The 20,625-nt window shown below is 36.0% G+C and overlaps 1 protein-coding gene across 1 annotated transcript in view; it reads left to right on the top strand.

Moving 5' to 3' along the window:
• Positions 1 to 6,441: 6,441 nt before the first annotated feature.
• LOC120125946 overlaps positions 6,442 to 20,625 on the top strand; it is a 31,236-nt gene continuing 17,052 nt past the window's right edge. The window contains exons 1-3 of the mRNA XM_039144262.1: positions 6,442 to 6,534; positions 6,688 to 6,924; positions 9,918 to 10,136. Coding sequence (XP_039000193.1) covers positions 6,514 to 6,534; positions 6,688 to 6,924; positions 9,918 to 10,136 — 477 coding nt within the window. The 5' untranslated portion in view covers positions 6,442 to 6,513. The remainder of the gene's footprint in view (positions 6,535 to 6,687; positions 6,925 to 9,917; positions 10,137 to 20,625) is intronic.

Genomic DNA, 20,625 nt, shown 5'->3' with positions numbered 1-20,625 from the left:
TAATTTTGTTGACTCATTTTTTTTAGTTACATGTATTTCACATTTAAATGATTATATTTCTTGTGTATATTATTTTGTAGATTCGTTCGTTTATTACTTGCATGCGCCTAGTTATTATAGTTGACGGAGCACATTTGAAAGGTTGATACCTTGGAGTAAACTTATTAGCAGTAGCCATGGATGCTAACAATGGGATACTGTCAATAGCTTACGGGGTTGACAAATCTGAAACCTCTGATTCATGGACATGGTTTATGGGGCATCTTAGGGATTGCATAGGTCCTATTAGCAATCTAACAATCATATTCGATAGGGCAAACTCAATTGACAACGCTATTAGAAAGTGTTTCCCAGATGCTTTTCATGGACTTTGTGGTGTTTATTTGTACAAAAATCTAAAATCAAGGTCTGTTGGTATAAAAAATCACAAATGGACATACTGGAAGGCTGTAAAAGCTTATCGGAAAGTGAATTTTAATAAGTATATAAATTGTTTAAGACGTGTTTTGCCTCAATGTGCTCAAACACTAGAATATGTCGGGTTTGAAAGATGGTCAAGAGTACATCAACTTAGAGCAAGATATGGTTTCACGACGTCTAATAGTGCAGAACCAATCAACGCTCTAAGTCGTCATTCCCGAAAATTACCCATTACTATGTTAATGAAGTTTTTTCGAGCCTCTATTCAACTGTGGTACTACAAGAAAAGAAACCATGTAGGTATTATTTCTTTAAATTCGTAACTTATCATATTTATATATTTTACTAAGTATTATTTATTTAAATTTACAGGAACATTGGAACGTCGTGTTACACCATGGACTAAAAAAAAGATAACGAAACGTTTTGTGAAGTCAACGTCATGGAGAGTTGAACCATGTTCAAACACTTTGTTTGAAGTATTGGATAATAACTTAAATGGTCTTGTCGATCTAAATGCAAAGACGTGTAGTTGTATGAAATGGAAAATATCTGGTTATCTGTGTGGCCATGTTATAAAAGTTTCTCTTCATCTAAACCAAGATGATTCAAGTGCATACGCTATGGATTGCTACACTACAGAAGTATATCGACAGACTTATACCGAGATTGTCTACCCTATTCCACATCCTTCTGAGTGGGACATACCCGATGACTTACAAATAGTTTTGCCACCAGTCATGGACAGCAGGCTACCTGATCGACCAAAAAATCACGATCGTATATCGTCTAAGGGTGAAGAGAAGAGGATATCTACATGTAGTCAGTACAAGGAAAGTGGTCATACAAGGTTAACATGTGAATCACCAGTGCCATCACAATCATCTTTTCCTCTACCAAAATATGGATCCTCATCAAAATCCAAAGCTCATATGGTGCAAAGCAAAAGGAAATCAAAATCACAATAAAAAAAATCTCAATCACAACCGGCTTCACCTTTTGGGACTTATTAACTTAGGTGATTTTTAAATGCAAACGTTGTATTATGTATATTTTATGTGTGAATGCATACATTTTCAGTTAGACATGCATTAGTAACTTGAGTTTGAACATTGCTATGATCTGTTCAGTTGTTATCACTTATTATATTGTTGTCTGTTATCTTTTTTAAGGTGGGTTCCTTAAATTCGCAACACGAAAGTCAAAACCACGTTGCGATTATTGCAGAAGTCAAATTTGCTACGCGAAAGTCAAATTCGCGTTACGAATTTGTACCTTCAACAGGTCTTTTTTTCCTTCAACATAATGCAGATTAAAATTTTCTTAAACAACAAATCAAATTTTACAAATCAATTAAACAAGAAAAAATAATTCTTATTTACACATCTAAAAAATCAAATTAACAACACATTGATACAATTAGCCCCATACAGTACATCCAAATGCTCCTAACAATAGGGAGCTTACATCCAATACATTCACGCAGCCCACTTCAGGATTAACCTGCATAAACTAAACATTTGCTCAAACACCACTTTCTACATATCTAAAACCAACAAACAGTAAATTATTGAATTCTAGGTACTTAAACCAAACATTTTCAAACCAACAAAGAATATATATGTTAACAACACTTGCTCAAACTTACCAATAACAAATGATTGTTTATGCACACTTTCAGCACGCGGATGCAGGTAGGCAACGTCTGGAATATATCGCTCTAGCCATAAAATGACGAAACCACAACCCTACTGCACCTCTATCTCTATCTGTGGGAGGTACAAACTGTTTACCTCATGTCGTCAAACGTTCCAAGCACATGCAGACAAGAGGACCACAATCCCCTCTGGCTCCAATCGTTTGTTGTGGCGCTATCTCGTCTCTCATCATTGTAACTTTGAACTTTTTTGGCTTCTTGTTTCTAGAATTAGTCCAATAATCAATCGAATATAAGTATTTAGCCAAATGAGCACTCCATCCCTTACAAATAATATCTTTTAAATCAGAAAATTGTATATAATTCAACATGTAGTCATATACTATTGTATTTAGGGATGGGAGCTGAAGCTCGACGAGAAGCCAATGACGATGTTCCATAACAGGGATAAACACCTGCAATCATAAATAATAATTCGATTGTGCATATCAAATAAAATTTATGAACACCTTTAAATATGCACATCAAATACTAACATTATCGACCTTTCACCACGCAGGATAAAGGCGAGCTTTTCCATTACCCAACACATATGAAGAGTCTTTTTGATCCTTCAAGTGAGATGCGTAAAAAGACGAAGGCATAATAGTCCATCGCGTCTTTTTTATTTTCTTCAATTTCCTTATAATAAGAAGACGTGACACTCATGCATCAATATGTTGTTTTATAAAAAATACATATATTAGTGAATTTACTAAATTTTAAAAATAATAATCAAAATCAATATAAGAAGAATATAAGACTTACCCCCCATTCGAAATAGTCATTCTCTTCAACCCCTAATAAAACACCCCACCAAAACCGCTCAAGAAACAAATGCATATCGTCGATTAGGTATATGTCAGCATAACACCTCTGGCTCCGCTCATGTTGATAAAAATCAACTGTGGTCTTAGCCCAAAGGGTATTATCCAGAATTGTGTCCAGTAATGTTATCCTCTCTTGCTGAGGAATGCTACTGGCCGGTAACTAATACGAAAGCCAACTCTCATCCATCATGTCAGGCACGTGAGGGGGTTTATCAATATGTCGACATAGTATGCCATGTGAATCGGGCTCTTGAACGGTGGGAGGGACCTCTTGAATGATGACAGGGGCCTCTTGAACGGTGGGAGGGGCCTCTTGAACGATGACAGGTGAATCGGGCTTCTTCTTACGGAGTCTTGGCACTTTTGGGGTGAACGGAGATGTAATGGCACGTGTACGACGTCTGATGCGTGAACCCCGTCGTGTAAGAAAAACCCGACTTAAAGCATCTACCTTTTCGGGCCGCTAAAAATAAATTAATACATAAATCAGTAAATAAATAAATAAATTAATACGTAAAGCATTTTTAGTATAGTATTAAACAAACTTACCTCATTGCGTAGAGTATAAACCTCATTCTACAACAATGAAATAATCTCACGTAGAGCGGTTACCTCATCACGTAAAGTAGGTATCTCACCACGTAAAGCACCATTGTCATCGCGTAAAACATCTACCTCACCACGTAAAGACCGTACCTCATCACGCCATGCACCATTGTTGTGACGTAAAGTACCAACCTCATCACGCAAAGCACTGACCTCATCACGTAACTCCCCTAACTCATCCCGTGGAGGTGGAGAACAGGGAGATAAATGTCGTGGCATCTTTGCCAGTCGCCTATCATGAAGTGATGGTGGAGAAGAGGCTCGATGTGTATAATCTGCTCGATCAGGTGATGGCTCTGGGTGAGGTGATGGCTCTCGAAGTGGGGGGTGCTCATCATCCGTCCCATCAAAAAAGCGATTACTAGCTTGCCACCAATCAGTGGCAAGCTCAGCCTCTGTAGGTGTCAGCCTCTGTAATGGATAGTTGACCTCCTAACAATATAAAAGCTCAAACAAAGTTAAACGTCTACTAGTAATAACTTGTTTATAAATGGTAGTATTTGTGTTAACTTACATCATTCATTGTCGTATATGGTAGTAAATCTTCCCAATCCAACAGCTGGATCCTCCTCCAGGTAATAGCCCTAGGAATATCATTTGAATTTTTTCTTGCATATGTCCGCATGCTGGGAAAAGCCTCAAATATCCAAATCTACAAACAATATAATACACAAACATTAGTAATTGTTAAATAATTAATTATAATTTTGGAAACATTATATAGAAATTCTTACCTTAAAGGTCCAAATAAAGCCTACCAAAGTGTATTTGGAACCATCTCCACGCAAACTACGACTGTCCTCAAAGGCAAACGACAACTTTTTCCATGTAGCTTTCCATAGATATGAACCCCACGGAAACACGTTCCATGCATTTAAGTCCTCTATCAATAATATTAGGTCCTCAGAAATAGGTTGTCTGGCCTCTTTACCTAAAAAGCCGGCATTCAAAAGTAATAAAAGGCATACTCGGACAACATCAAGATCATCCATCCGAGTAAAACCATCTTTAAGAAGTAATCTTTTCAAGTCGTCGACGTGTAAACTGGGTTTCGCCTTTGCCAGCTCACGAAAAACCCGAGATAACCATGATGGGCGGGCGATATGACTAGTGTACCGACCTACTTCATCGTGTTCGAAACGTAGACCAGTGATTAAGCAAAACTCATCGCCCAAAACATGTATACGCCGGTGGAAAATGAAACCATATCTCTTCATCACCACGTTGTATCCTCTCGGGTATATCGTTAGTCATGGTCTGAAGAAACAAATGGGTCAACATAGCATCTCCACTTGGATGTTGTACTTTCAGCCATGGCCCGAAGCAAGTATCCTCAAACAATTTTCTTTGTACAGGTGTAAGTGTCGACACTATTGTAGTGACTAGGCTTAATTTATTCCTTAGAGTCAATGAAGTCGAAAAAAATTTCTAACTAGCACGGTATTCACCCAAGTCATTATTCTATCATAGTTTTTTGGTTGAAGTAATGCAAATAATTCAAGTTTCAATTTGCAGAAGAAGAGTAGTTTCCGAAACTTAAATTCACAACGCGAAACTAAAATCGCGTTGTGATTTTCATTTTCGCGTTTCGATTTTCGTGTTGCGAATTTCATTTTTCGTTTTGCGAATTTAAGTTTCAAAAACTATTCTTCTGCAAATTGAAACTTGAATGAATTGCATTACTTCAACTAAAAGACAAAACAAAGATAAATACTAACTTCATAGGGTTAAAGACTAAACAGTTTAGCAGTATTGGCAGCAACCGAATTAATTTACTAAGCAATCTAAGTGAAATGGTTAATCTATATATTGAAATTACCAGTAAATTTATCATCAATTTAAATATGAAAAATCTAATAATAATACAAAAATTTCAAAATAAAAATAATTAAAAAAACTAACCCTCGGTGGTTGATTTTCCATTTGTGGCTGTGAATGGTTGTGAGGGTGGCTCTGAGAGATGGAGATAGACGGATTTCGTCGGAGATGGGGACGGATTTCGTCGGAGATGTCACCGTAGAGAGTGAGAGATGGAGATGAGACTGAGTTGTGATTTTGGGTTTTAGGTTATGAGTTGCGATTATACTGTTTACATTTGTGTTGCGAAATTAATAGTGTTTCGAATTTGAAAATAAAATTCGCGTTGCAAAAATAAACGCGCTTTGCGAATTTGACTTCTGTGTTGCGAATTACAAAGTCACGTTGTGGTTTACAAATTCGCGTTGCGATTTTGAAAATCGCATTGCGAATTTGGAAACTGTGTTGCGAAATTGGAGTTCGCGCTGTGAATTCAAGATCGCGTTGCGAATTTGTTGGTCATTTTCGTAAATCCAAAAAAATGTTGGTTAAAATCGTATATTATAAGGTATTTTCGGTTACTGAAGTTATTTTCTCTAATAAATTTAGTCATATTATGAAAATCAGTACATCTTAATCTTATAGATATAGAAAACAAAATTCACTCTACTGAGCCGTATGAATGCCCTCTTTCGATCCACTATCGCGCTACCGAAACTTACAAATAATCTCGACGATGCAGATAACATGAAATGTGTTAAAATGTATTCCTCTGTTAAGTTCTATGTTTCAGTTAAAAATCAATTAAATCAGTTGATCAGCTCCTAGGTGATTAAATTATTAGTTACCATATTAGATAAAAAGTAAATCAAACCTGTAAATGATCATTTTTGAACTCTTTAATAAAATTCAATTTCTTCTTCCATCTCTCTGTTCATGGTATAACCTTTACATGATCAAAATAAAATGAATTAAAAATAAAAATGATTATTAGTGTAATTTACCTAAAAAAATAGAATAAAGAGAGCTAACTCGCGCGATCTCTCGCGACTATGTATCATTCTATACGGACCATCGACGGGTTGCACTTTGTTTTGTGTTACTTATTTAAATGGACTGGCGATTAAGAAATGCTTCTCTTATCTGTTTACCTAAACCAAATCCATGGAAGACGTTGCTGAAGAGGTAAGCAATTTCATTTGTCTATGCTTTACTTTAATCCCGTAGATTCTTTCTTCCTTGACTTGCTTATTACAGATGAATTCAATTTTGTACCTCTCTGTTTATCTTTTGATGGATCTTCAAAATAACAATTTTCTATGTTTTTCATAAAACCAGTATCATGATTTCATGGATCATATACTATTCCCCCACTGGGTTCAGAGCCAAAATCAACCTGGGATAAGCACTGGAGTTGCCACAGGGCAGATCAGTAATGTTAGCACACCCCAAGCGTTTCAATCTCCAAACGTTTCCAATGGTTCGGTTTTGAAACGCAACGTTTCAAACTTATGTGGACATGAACGAGCTTTGAGGAAAAGGAGAATTGATCAGGCGTATCGGGAAAGATGCAGGGTGCGTTTACTTTCTCTTATTATCTCATTTCTCTTGCAAGGATTTGGGTCTTGCCCATAAGCATGATTTTATGTTAGGGTCCGAATATATAAAAGTTTAGTGAGGCAGAAACATATTAGCAACATAAAATAAAAGAAAAAAAAATAAATTATAGGATAACTTGAAATTTTAAGGTGGTGGCGCCGTCCCTGGACCTAGACCTAGACCTGGCAATTTGACCCAAATCCGATTACCCGAACTAAGACCCAAACATGATGATCCAAATTTGATCCGAAACCCAAAAAAATCGAATTGAACCAAAACCAACCCAGATTTTATCCAAATTGAAAGTAACTTGAACTGAACCGAAATTGACTCAAATTTTAGCCAAATCGAGAGCAACCGAATTGAAAATAACCTGAACTGAAAGTGACCCGAATTTAATTTATTCAAACTTGATCTGAACCGAACATTGACCCGATTTTAACCTGATAATTGAGTTAGAATGTATAAAAATACTAAAATAACTTATTAAATTGGTTTTCAATTCATTTAAATCAAATATCTTGTTGTTAAATCATTAGGCAAGTTGTATTATTATATGTTTGGAAAAAAAATTTAGGTTAAACTATGGTTGAAATGGATTACATATTTGGATGAATTTGGGGATGAAATTGTAAGATCTAAAAGTTTAGGGACTAATTTAGAATGAGATTCATATTTTGGAGATGAAATTCTAATGTTCAAAAGTTTAAGGACTAATTTAGAATGCTATTCATAATTTAAGGATAAAATTGAAATATTTAAAAATTTAAGGACTGGTTTGAAATAAGATGCAATTCATTATTAATTTAATATTTTACTTTGAAACTACTAAAATAACTTTCCAAACTATTAAATTAATTTATAAATTACTTTAATTCTTTTGTATATGAAAAAATATACTTATTTAAATTTAATATAAAAATAACTTTATTTTTATACTTCACAAATAATTTATTTTTACAATATAAAGATATCTATTTTTATTTATAATTTAAAGTTTATTATCGATGATATAATAATATAATATCATTTATAAATATAGAATAATATTTATTCAAACATATATAGCATATTATTATTACTTTTAAGTTTATATTTATAATGAAACGTTAAGTATTTAATTTAAAATTTTAATACATAATAAAATTTATAATTAAAAATTTTGTTTTTTAATCAAATATTTCGTACCATAAATTTTTCAGTCCAAATCAATAAAAAAAATCACAAACTCTAATATATATTATAGATCGAGTTTGAATTAAATTATAATATGTAAATGATAATTGAATTTGAATGAAATTGAACACAAATGATAAGATTTAGGAAAAAAAGACCATTTTTTACAAAAAAAAAAATATATTAATAATTCTATATATACTTGATTTGACTTATACTCAATTCAACTTGAATAGATCTAAAGATCCAAAATTGATCCAAACTGAAAGTAATTGATCGAATATTGATTTGACCTAAAAAAATTGATTCGATTTGATCTGACCCGAAATCAACCGATATAATAATCGACCCGAATTGACCCAACTTACTATAGACCCGAATAAAACTAAAACCCGAAATGATACCTTGGTTTTTAAGGGAGCAAGGCGCACCGAGATGCAAAAGGTCTCTGGACTATATAATATAAATCAAACTAATACTTTGACAACACACTAATACTTTGTAGTGCAAACACAACTACTCAAACTTCAATTTCTTAGAAAGTAACATTTTTTTTACCATTGAAGAGTGACTATTTTGTAATTTGTTGATAATTACAATGGAAGAGTGACTATTTTGCTTAACCTAGCTATCTCTTTTTTGTTCTTTTCAAGTGTCGTTTCTCCTTCTATACAGTTAGATGCATGCATCAGTCAAAATAGAGATGTGAGCTAGTTCCTCGTCTAATTAAAAGCATTTAATCCTACTGTTAAATGCAACATGTCTAATTCAATGCATTATCTTGCTGTTAAATGCAGCACATTTATACATCCACTATAGCTGTTAACCTGATCACTCTTCACTATAAAATTCATTTGATTGTATTGTTTTAATATTGCTTTCATCTTCTTCTCCGCTATTTCAATACCCCTATATTCCTTTCCTTTCCTTTATCAAAATGTCGATAAAGATATAAACCCTAACAAATGATTACCAGCCACCACCAAAGGATTCAATCAAAGACAAATTTTGAAAGTTAGGGTTTTAACTCCATAAGCTCCAAGGCGCCGCGCCCGGCGCGTAAAGCCCGTAGGCGCATGCTTCTTGTATCTCGCCTCACCTCAACCTGGGCGGGCGCCATCTTCAGTGTCTGGTTGCGCCTCGTGCGCGTGCGCGTCTTTTAAAACCAAGAATGACATGACACGACCCAACTTGAACCCAACTCAATTTACTATAGAATCGAATAAAACCGAAACTCAAAATGACCCGATCCGACTCGAACCTGACCCAAATTAAATCTAAACAGAAATTGACCCGAACCGAACCCGAACCTGCCTTGAGTAAAAAGGGATCAAATTTCATGCAATTTTATTTTTTTCTTTTATGATGAAAATAGAATATAAACTAGGCAAAACATGAACTTATCATTCATTAACTACTTTTCATTTGTATGAAGGTTATCTTTGATTTCACTAATTTATAAATGCAAATAGACAGGTCTAAATGGTCGTATGCAATTCCAAAATATTTTCTAAAAGAAAATATAACTATTAATTAAATTGAGTACAACAATAAATATTCTAGTTGGTCTCATTCTGTTTTAGCCTGTCCATTCTGTTTTGATCTTTCAAAGTAGGTCAAGAGAGAGAAGCTTTAGAGTTTAAATTGAGTGAGAGATTAAAAAGGAAGTTCTAAAAATAAATTCCCGATGTACTGAATGATTCAATATCACTTCTGATTATGAGGATTGGGGACTTGGGGTTGGTAGTTTGAGTTACGTGTGATATGTATTTTTTCTCTTTGTTTCTACTCAGACTCTCAAAACGGAAATGCAATCGAATATGGAGAACCTTAAAGGAGAAAATGATTCTTTAAAGATAGAGAATGAAGCCTTGAAAGATGCTAATTCTTTGATGAATCAAACTTTGAAAGATCAAGAAAATGAGATTGAGAAGTTGAGGAGTGATCTTGTTCAGATTAAGCGCGAGTATGAGCAGCAAAACGTTCTTGTGCAAACTCTTTCAGGGCTTTTAGTAAGTCTCCACTTTCTTATACTCAGTATATATGTCAAATGTTTTTTCCAGTCCACTTGAAGAAGATAATGGTTATACTATAAATTGCTTTTAATAGTGGGAGCAAATATCTAGATAGCATGTGGTCGAGGTTCAAGCCTTTATAGTACTTCATGTATTAGCCATTTTGCATTGATTTCATGTTATTGAAATATTTCTGTTTGACACATATCTAGATAGCATCTGGTAGAGGTTCAGCCCTTTAAGTTTGTGAACAAAGTTGGATAGATTTGAATATGTCTGTGTTGAAATATTTTTATTTGACACTTACTCTTAAATCTAAGAAATACAGGGTACTTGTGATATTAGAATAATAGTTTTAAGCTTGAGCATTTAATAGTGAGTTTAGAACAATGGTTTAACTTTAAACTTTAGTATTTATACTATTTATAATGTCTTAGACTGAATTTTGTGTCACCAATCAGGTGGCATCAACCAATCTAATTCATAATTTTACTAATTAGTCAAATAAATTCATTAAGATTAGATACATAAATTCTCCTTTTCAAATTAGAAGATTATAAAACCACTCCTCTGACCTTTTAGTTTCTAGTTCTGTTAACTATTTTTTTTAAATAAGACATTGATTTTTTTTGTTGCTAAAAAAATCGAGTTTTTTTGTAATGAAGCCACTCACTGCCTGTGCAATTTTTCTCACATGCCACAAGATATGCTTGATTTATGTTGTTTCCTAGGTTAGTTAAGCTAGTCTGACTAATCAAGTTTTTAGAATTTGCACGGTATGAGAAAGAAAATGGAAATGTAGATGCTAAAACAATAGATTCTCGTGATAAATTGTAGTAACAAGCATAACTTGTAGACATGGAAGTGTTGGTATCAGTAGTACAGCTCGACCTGAATTTGGCCCAAAGCATCCCAACTTTGTGTAGATTTGGATCACAATGGTGTATAACTGAAACAATTAGTTAATAAGTAGATGTAAAATTGAAAACGTATATTTAGACAATTAGTTTAAGATCTCTGTGTTCTTTGAAGCTTGTACTCTTTAGCAATTGAATCCCTTGACGATCTCTACACATCATAGTCTCTCGAATAGCTTGTCTCCAAACGAGCAAATCTAAGTGCTTTGCCTCTAACAGTGATCTACACAAATGGACGTGGATACCTTCTCTTAGCTTAGGTATCAAAATTGCACAAGATAACACAGAGGGAACTAAGTTTTTTCTTGAAAAGGAATTGTAGTAAATTGAGTATTTTGTACAGTGATCAAATCAGATTCACCATGTTTTTCATTAGTTAGAATAGAACTGTAAGTCTACTTAAATAGACTAAATTACATAGAGTTACAGTACAAATACAATTACTTTAAACAAAATACTATACTATCTAATAGATAAGAAATAAGATACAAGAATTATCTAAACTACTTAAGAAATAAGAGTTAGATTTTATCCTAAACTGTTAACAGATAATATTTACAAAAAGTTAAATCATTATCGTCTACAACCTATAGAAATTAAACGTGAAGTACAACTCGTTCTTTTTCAAAGATCGAATGTAATGCTCAGGATTTGCTTGAAAACTACAAAGCTTGGTCAGCTACCTATTTTTAGTAGAGGATTTGGTGGAGTCACAATTGATCTGGAATTCCTACTTGAAGAACTCATATTCTTCAAGTCCTAGATGTCCAATTCAATCAATGTTAAAAACGGCGCAAGACGCACCAAGGTGATAGGGGTATTATAGCCAAGGCACAAGACGTGCATCTTATTGAAGTGAGGCGCACTTATTGAAAATAAAATATATACTGATTTTTTTTATAGTTATGGGCTTAGGCTTAGGTTTGTTAAAACAAAATGGACACATTTTTCACGGGCCACTTTTATTCCTTTGTGGTGGCTTAGGCTTAGGCTTAGGCTTGGCATTAAAACAAATAGGGCACATTTTTCTATTAATTTTTGTTGGACACCGACAACTTGCTTTTGCCTTTGCCTTCACTTGAAGCCAACTTTTGTATTAGCATCGGCTTTCTTTCTCCTTCACATGCCCACCACCAAACAAAGCTCTTAACAAGTGTTGGCTCAAATCTTAGAGAAGCCGAGCCAAGCAATATTCTGGCAAAGTGACAGAACAAGTCTCTATCTTCCAGCATTTCTCTTAACTCCACCTTCTCACTCATTCACGTGCCTAAAAGCTCTTTTTTCTTTTCCTTCTTCTTTGTCTCCGTTGTTGGTGTTTACTTGCTTTATCGATATCGTCTCCCCTAGCCTCAATTAGGGTTCTCTCCCTGTTCGAACCCTATGTACGAATCCTCTTCCTTTTTAACATCATGTGCCTTTTGACTATTTGAAGCTATAGCATAGGGACATGATTACCCTAGCCCAAGTATTTCACATCTTGGATTTTTAATTATTTTTTTTATCTAAATGGATTCGGTGTTATATATATTTTGACTATCTTTGGCTTTTATTGTCTGATTTGATCTGTGATTGATGGCTAAAATGTGGTGTGAGAGTGATGGAAGAAAATGGTAGAAATAATGACGTCGACGATGATGCAATAGGTCGTGGGTTTTAGAAATCTTAGTCTATTTCTCATCTGGACCGTTGGATCAAACATAGATCCAACGACTGGCATAGCGTTGAAATAGAGTTTCGTACAATAACACTTGGGACTTACGAAGGAATGGTTACAAAGGCTTCTAACTGAGTTAGAAGTGTGCGATTATGAGTTATGTTACATATAGGAGAATGCTTTGTACATACAACAACATCAACAAAACCCTATTCCCATATGTAATGGGTAAGGGAGAGGTAGGGTAGTATGCTGTCCTCAACGCCAGGTTGAGAGCAACTTCTGTGGAAGACCTCTGGCAGTCAGAAAATTAAAAAATAGAGATAAAATGCAATACATGTATAAATAAATAAATAAATACATAGTTGAACAGTTTTCATATACATTTTTCATATGTGCGTATGTAATGGGAAGTAATCCATGCAAATAAATCCATGCATAAAAAATCTCTGCATATAGATAGAAACGTAAGACCCGACTAAATCTAAAAAGAGGAAACATGAAGAGAATGATACATAGAAGTCAACGATAGCAAGCTACGAGAATGAATAAAGTCAAATGGGTTAAAACTTAAACTAAGGCAACACTACTCTGCTACCCTAGTTATAAGCTTTCATAAATTCAAATTACAGAAACATATAAAAAGTAGAAGTCATGGAAATTACTACAAATGCATAAAAGAAGACAGAGATGATACACCCTATGGATGTGACCCGCACTACTCGGCTACCCTGGTCTTAAGTCTAACTCTAATTCAAACCCTAATTGTAAATATATATAAGTTTAACTTAGTTAGAACTCTTACCTTAGCTAGGACTCTTAGTAAACTATTGTACAAAACATTGTTATAACCATCGAAGAAAAGCACGTTAATAGAACTTATTCCTTCTTCTCCAATAAATAAACTTTCTATATGGTATCGATTTAGGTATATCCTTCCTCGACTTCTCCTAACTACCCGACTCTTCTGAAGCAATATATGATGTTACACCATCTGCCTCTCATCCAATCATTGATGAATCTTCTTCGGTTTGCATCACTTGTCATCACCTAAATGGAGACAAATATATTCGTTGGTCCTAATCAGTCTGGCTGTATATCACCGATTGTTGAAAACAACAATATCTCTCGTTAAACATGTTGATGCCATATTCTTCCAAGCCCCAATATGAAACTTGGTCGAGCAAGAACACCATGGTTATTTCGTGGTTGTTTAATTCCATGGTACCTGACGTCGGTGAGAATTTCATACTATACACCACTGCTTTTGAAATTTGGCATGATGCGCGAGAAACTTACTCTAATTTGGACAACTCGGTTGCGTTGTTTTGAATTGACTGTCAAGTTAGTTAACTCAAACAGGGCAATCAGACAATCACGTAGTACTACACTCAATTGTCTCGGTTGTGGTAGCACTCAACCTCTACGAATCCTATGATTGGTATTGTGGCGATGATGCTAACCTATTCAAACAACTTATTGAGAGGTTGATTGTGTTTCAATTTTTTTGGGTTGATAACTACTCTCGACGAGGTTCGTAGGTGCGTTTTGGGTGTTAAACCCTTTTCATCTATTCGAGAGGTTTTTTGGAGGTTCAACGCAAGGAGAGTCGATACTTTCTTATACTTCCCTCTACTATGGTTGAATGTTCTGCCCTAGTCCATCTATGATTCTCGCTTATGCTTTGGTGAGATCATTGCAAGAAGGTCAGGCACGTTCATGATCACTATTGGAAAATTCATGGGCGCCCAATAGACTGGAAGTCTTCCAAAAAGTCATCATCGAGTGACCATCAGGGTCATTCTACTACTGTAGATGTTGTCAACATCAGTTTCTTTACAAGGCAACAATTGGAGGAGATCAAGCATTTTTGGACAGGTTAATATATTTGTCGAACCAAAACACGCATGTAATGTGCGTGAAGGTAGTTCTATTTCATCCTCTTCTTCACCCAACTTAGTTTCATAGATTGTTGATTTCGGTGCTAGTGATCATATGACGGGAGACTTGACACTTTTTTCAGATTTTTTGCATTGACTCTTCCTATAGTATTCAAACCGTTGATGGTTCACTTTTGGCTATTGCTGGCAGTGGTTCTACTTGGATCAATCACAATATTGTTTTATCTTATATTCTTTACGTTTCAAATTTGGCTTTCAATCTTCTTTCAGTTAGTAAATTGTTTGTGGATTTTGGTTGAATTATACGTTTTAACTATGATATTTGTGAATTTAAGGATTTGAGCTCGGGGACAGTGATTGGCCATGTTAGGTTTCGTGGTTGACTATAAATTCTTGAATCCTCTCATCCGATTGCAACCTGCATACACTTTATCCATTTGTCTTCCTTTTTTCCATATCTCCTACTGATGTTTATACTGAGATTGTTTTGTGGCATTTTAGGAAAGATAATCCCAGTTTCTTCTATTTTGCTAAGTTGTTTCCCAAACTTTTCCTTAATAAAAATCTAACATCTTTTTCTTGTGATATTTGTGATCTTGCATAACATATACGCAGTTCATATCACCATTCTTCATATCCTTGATAGGGAAGCGGTGGCGGATTGATGAACGTTGCTCTTGTTGAAGAATCAAACCTAGAAAGCTCTAGACTCGATTAAGAACAAAGGGAACGAATAGGGGAAGGTGGCGGTAGCAAGTAGGGTTCTTAGAGTTTCTTTTATGTGCTGGAATCAAGGCAATAAGATTAGAATAAAATAAACAAAAGATAAATAAACGGAAGATGAAATAAGATAATAAAGAAATCAAATATCTCCCTTATGAAGGTGAACGGTAAAGACGATTGATGGTGCGAATGGATTTGTGGATAATAGATGGATAAGTGTCCTATCGAGCCCTCCTAGTCGCAATGAAAAGGCAAACACGATAAATGGCTCTAACCAACCCTCCTAGTCGTGATGAAAAGGCAAATTGGAGTGTGAAGATTAATCTCCCTCACAAGAACTTGAAAGAACTCAAGGAGAAGAAGCTTCGAAGGCACAAGGCAATCAGCACTTGCAAAAACGAACTCTCGTTGTATTATTAATCAAAGAAATCTGATTTACAAAGTTGAATGAAGCCTCCTTTATATAGGGGCTGAATTCTAAAGGTTCTAAATAACTAAAGAATAAAATATTAATAAACTAAACATGTTTTAACTCTAATTCCTAATAAAATAATAATAACTAAAAATATTGTTTTAACCCAACCTTAATTCCTAATAAAATAATAAATCTGATCCTAAAAGATAATTAATCATCCTATATTAAATTATATTACAAATAATCAATATAAATATTGAAAATTCGTAATATTTACAAAATAACGTATTAATCCCGTATAGGATTTCCTGCCTGCACCGTCTTCAGTAAAATGACCATATTTTGAGTTCCGGATATCAGATTGATTCGATTCAAGAACCGTTGGAAAGATAAGAGACAGACGGTTGTATCTCCAGAAGACATGTCGACCGGATAACAACTGGATCCCCTTCAAAAAGTTGTTTTAAATCTGCTGCTATTAGACCCTTCCGGATGAATGCTTGAACTGCGATTTGAAGCTTGTCTTTAAGAAGTTTGGTCCGGCCTCGTGTGATAGGGCCAAGTGGTATAGTAAATTCATCATCCTTAGCTTTAGGGTATGTGGTGCATGTATCATCTCCCCCTTCCTTAAAAGGATTCGTCCTCGAATCTGAAATATCAAAAGGAGATAAGTTAGAAACATTAAAGGATGCACTCACGTTATACTCACCGGGAAGATCAATGCGGTAGGCGTTGTCATTGATTCGTTCAAGAACTTGGAATGGACCATCGCCTCGTGGGTTTAGCTTGGATTTCCTTTGTGTCGGGAATCTTTCTTTTCTCATGTGAACCCATACCCAATCTCCTGGTTCAAAGGTGACATGTCGTCGGCCCTTGTTAACTCGGTTTGCGATTGCCTCGTAGGTTTTCTCCATCTTGAGTTTGGCTTTGGCGTGAATGTCTTTGACAAGGGCAGCCTTCTTTTCACCATCTAAACTGGCAACCTGATCTAAAGGTAAGGGAATAAGATCCAAAGTAGTTAGTGGGTTAAAACCATAAACTATTTCGAATGGAGAATAACCTGTTGTGGATGACAAGAAGTGGAATAGAGAAGTGGAATAGAGAAGTTTTGTACCAATCTTACCCCATAATACCTTCCAAAAGTGGCTTATGAACTTAGTGTCACGATCGGACACAATGGTGCGAGGAATGCCATGAAGGCGGACTATTTCTCGAAAGAATAAATTAGCAATATGTGTGGCATCGTCCGTTTTATGGCAAGGAATGAAGTGTGCCATCTTTGAGAATCTGTCCACAACCACAAAAATACTATCTCGTCCTTTCTTAGTGCGGGGTAAGCCAAGTATAAAATCCATCGATAAATCGATCCAAGGAGAAGAAGAAATTGGTAAAGGCGTATACAAACCATTAGGATTTACCTTTGACTTTGCTTGTTTGCACGTGATGCATGATGCACAAATCTTTTCCACTGTTTTACGCATGTGCGGCCAAAAGAAGTGTTCCATGACCATATCAAGTGTTTTGTGAATACCGAAGTGTCCCATAAGTCCTCCTGCATGTGACTCGTGAACCAAGAATTCTCGCAAAGAGCTTTGTGGTATACACAACCTGTTCATGCGAAAAAGAAAGCCATCTACAAGATAAAACTTGTTAAAAGCACCTTTTACACATTGTTTATAAATCTCAGAAAAATCTGGATCGTTAGGATAAAGTTCTTTGATATGTGCAAAACCCAGAACAGTAGCATGCATTCGAGTGATAAGTGTGTATCGTCGGGATAATGCATCAGCTACGATGTTATCTTTCCCTTGTTTGTATTTGATGATGTAAGGAAAAGATTCAATGAACTCAACCCATCGAGCATGTCGTTTGTTTAACTTACCTTGTCCATTTAACCATTTGAGTGATTCATGGTCTGTGTGAATGACAAACTCTTTAGGGAGAAGATAGTGTTGCCACACTTCGAGTGCTCGGACGAGTGCAAGAAGTTCCTTGTCGTAGGTAGAGTAGTTCAATTGTGCACCTTTTAACTTCTCACTAAAGTAAGCGATAGGTTGTCTTTCTTGCATGAGGACGGCACCAATGCCTATGCCTGACGCGTCACATTCTAGCTCAAAGATGTTAGAAAAATTGGGAAGACGAAGAATAGGGGCAGAACATAACTTATCTTTAAGAAGTTCAAAAGCTTTTTGTTGTTGTGGTCCCCATTTGAATTCAACTGACTTTTTGATGATCTCGGTTAATGGTGCAGCAATGGTTGAGAAATCTTTGACAAAGCGACGGTAGAAACTTGCCAAACCATGAAAAGATCTTACCTCGGTGATGGAAGTAGGCGTGGGCCATTCTTGAATTGCCTTGACCTTCTCTTTATCTACATGAATACCCTGTACACTAACTATAAAGCCTAAAAACATAAGCTTATCACTGCAAAACACACACTTGTCCATGTTAGCATATAAATGTTCTCGTCGAAGAACTTCGAGAACCATTCGAACGTGAATGACATGAGAATCAAAAGAAGATGAGTATATAAGAATGTCATCAAAGTAAACGACAACAAATTTACCTATAAATTCCTTAAGAACGTGATTCATTAATCTCATGAAGGTGCTTGGAGCGTTTGTGAGTCCAAAAGGCATAACAAGCCATTCATACAAGCCGAACTTTGTCTTGAATGCTGTTTTCCATTCGTCACCTTCTTTCATTCGAATTTGATGGTAACCACTCTTCAAGTCAATTTTGGTGAAGATACTTGCACCATGTAGTTCATCCAACATATCATCTAGGCGTGGAATAGGATGCCTATACTTGATTGTTATCCGATTGATAGGTCGACAATCTACACACATTCGGAATGTGCCATCTTTCTTTGGAACTAGAATGACGGGAACTGCACAAGGACTAAGACTCTCACGGATGTGTCCTTTTTGTAATAATGAATCTATTTGTCGTTCCAATTCCTTCGTTTCCTCAGGGTTGCATCGGTAAGCGGGGCGGTTTGGTATGGTTGATCCAGGGATAAATTCGATTTGATGTTCAATTCCTCTTGTAGGTGGTAAACCATCCGGTGGGTTGCTTAAGACATCTTGAAACTCCTGTAATAGAGAAGAAAACACACTAGGCAAATCTGTGATGTTAGTGATACTTGATAAAATGGAGTCCTTGAAACGGACTAGAATGCACGGCCTATTTTGAAAAAGGGTATCTCTCATGTCTTTTGCACTCGCATAAATGTTTTGAGACACTCTTTTATTTTCACATTGAGGTTCACTCACCACCCGTGGGTCATTTGTTTGGCTTTTATCGATTGTGACCTCTTTTGCCTTTTGTTTCAAATTCCCTGTTTCCTTGAGAATTCGTTGTTGATCTATGAGAATCTCTTTGGGGGGTAGGGGGTTAAGTCGGAACGGTTTACCTTTTATTGGAATTGTGTAAATGTTCTTTCGACCATAATATGTGACGTCATTGTCGTATTGCCAAGGTCGTCCTAAGAGAATGTGGGATGCTTACATCGGAATTACATCACACCATACGTCGTCACAATACTTTCCCATCTTGATATTAACGAGGCATTGTTTAACCACCTTCATCTCGGCACTCTCATTAAGCCATTGTAAGCAATAAGGTTTCGGATGTCGTTGGCAAGGAAGTTTGAGTGATTCAACAACATTGGAGCTAATGACGTTGACACAACTACCATTATCAATGATGATGGAGAATGGTTGTTCCTTGATTAGGCAGCGTGTGTGGAAGATGTTGGAACGTTGCATGTCAGATTCATCGGATGCTTGGATGTTCAATGTATGACGGATCACCAAGATTGTGCCATTGTACTCATCGCTTCCATAGTCATCGCTGTCTTCTTTGGCTTCGGCATGTGCTGGAATGTCGGCAAGGTCGTCATCAGAGTCAGAATTATAAGATCCATCACCTAGTATGGTTAAGGTCCTCGTGTTTGGACAATTGCGGCTGATATGGCCTCTTCCTAAGCATTTAAAACACTTGATGTCTCTTGCTCGGGTATCGTCTTTAGGGGCTGGAAGTGTCTCATTCTTCGCTGGTCGTTGTTTTTCTTTGTCGAGTTTGTCATCTCTCGACTTTTTTTGAGGAGATGGAGTAGAAGATGAGGAAGGATTTGAAGTATTACCTTGGTAAGAGAATGAAGTACCTTGGTAATGTTCTCTGAATCGGAATCTCCTTTGTATTTGTGCTTCGATTGTCATTGCTTTCTTTAGTGTATCTTCGAGGTTTTCGTACCCATGGAGATCAAGAAGATCAGTGATGTTTGAGTTTAAGCCAACGACGAATCTTGACATGGTGTCCTCTTCTTCTTCAGTTATGTTAGCCCTATTGAGTAAGGACTGCATCTCCTTGTAGTAATCTTCAACTGAACTTCTACCTTGTCGAAGTCGGTGTAGTCGTTGTTTAACTTCTCGTGTATAATGTGTCGGTAGAAATCGGTTCCTCATGGCATGTTTGAGTTCGGTCCAAGACGTGATTGGTTGAATTTGGTAGTTGTCGATCTTTTTCCTTGTTTGCATCCACCAAGTGTGAGCATATCCTTCGAATTCCAAGGTGATGAGGGGAACTTGTTCAGCTTGGGGGCAGTCATGGTATGCGAACAAGAGATCAACTTTTCCTTCCCAATCGATGTACTTGTCTGGGTCGTAATCTCCTTTAAAAGAGGGGATCGTGAACTTTGGTTTTGCAAAGAGTTCGGGTGTTTGAAAACGTGGTTGTGCTCGCCTGGGGGCCATAAGTTCAGCATTGTTTGGCCTTGGATTCTGGTTTGGTTGATCCAGTTGTAGTTCTTGCCGTTCTCTCAAGGCATTGTTAAGTTGATCAAATTGAGTTGTGAGTCGTTCAAGTGCGGCTA

The sequence above is a fragment of the Hibiscus syriacus genome, unplaced genomic scaffold (assembly GCF_006381635.1).
Source record: "Hibiscus syriacus cultivar Baekdansim isolate YM2019G1 unplaced genomic scaffold, ASM638163v2 tig00110450_pilon, whole genome shotgun sequence".
Classification (NCBI taxonomy): Eukaryota; Viridiplantae; Streptophyta; class Magnoliopsida; order Malvales; family Malvaceae; genus Hibiscus; species Hibiscus syriacus.
This window is presented reverse-complemented; position numbering and strand designations above follow the sequence as displayed.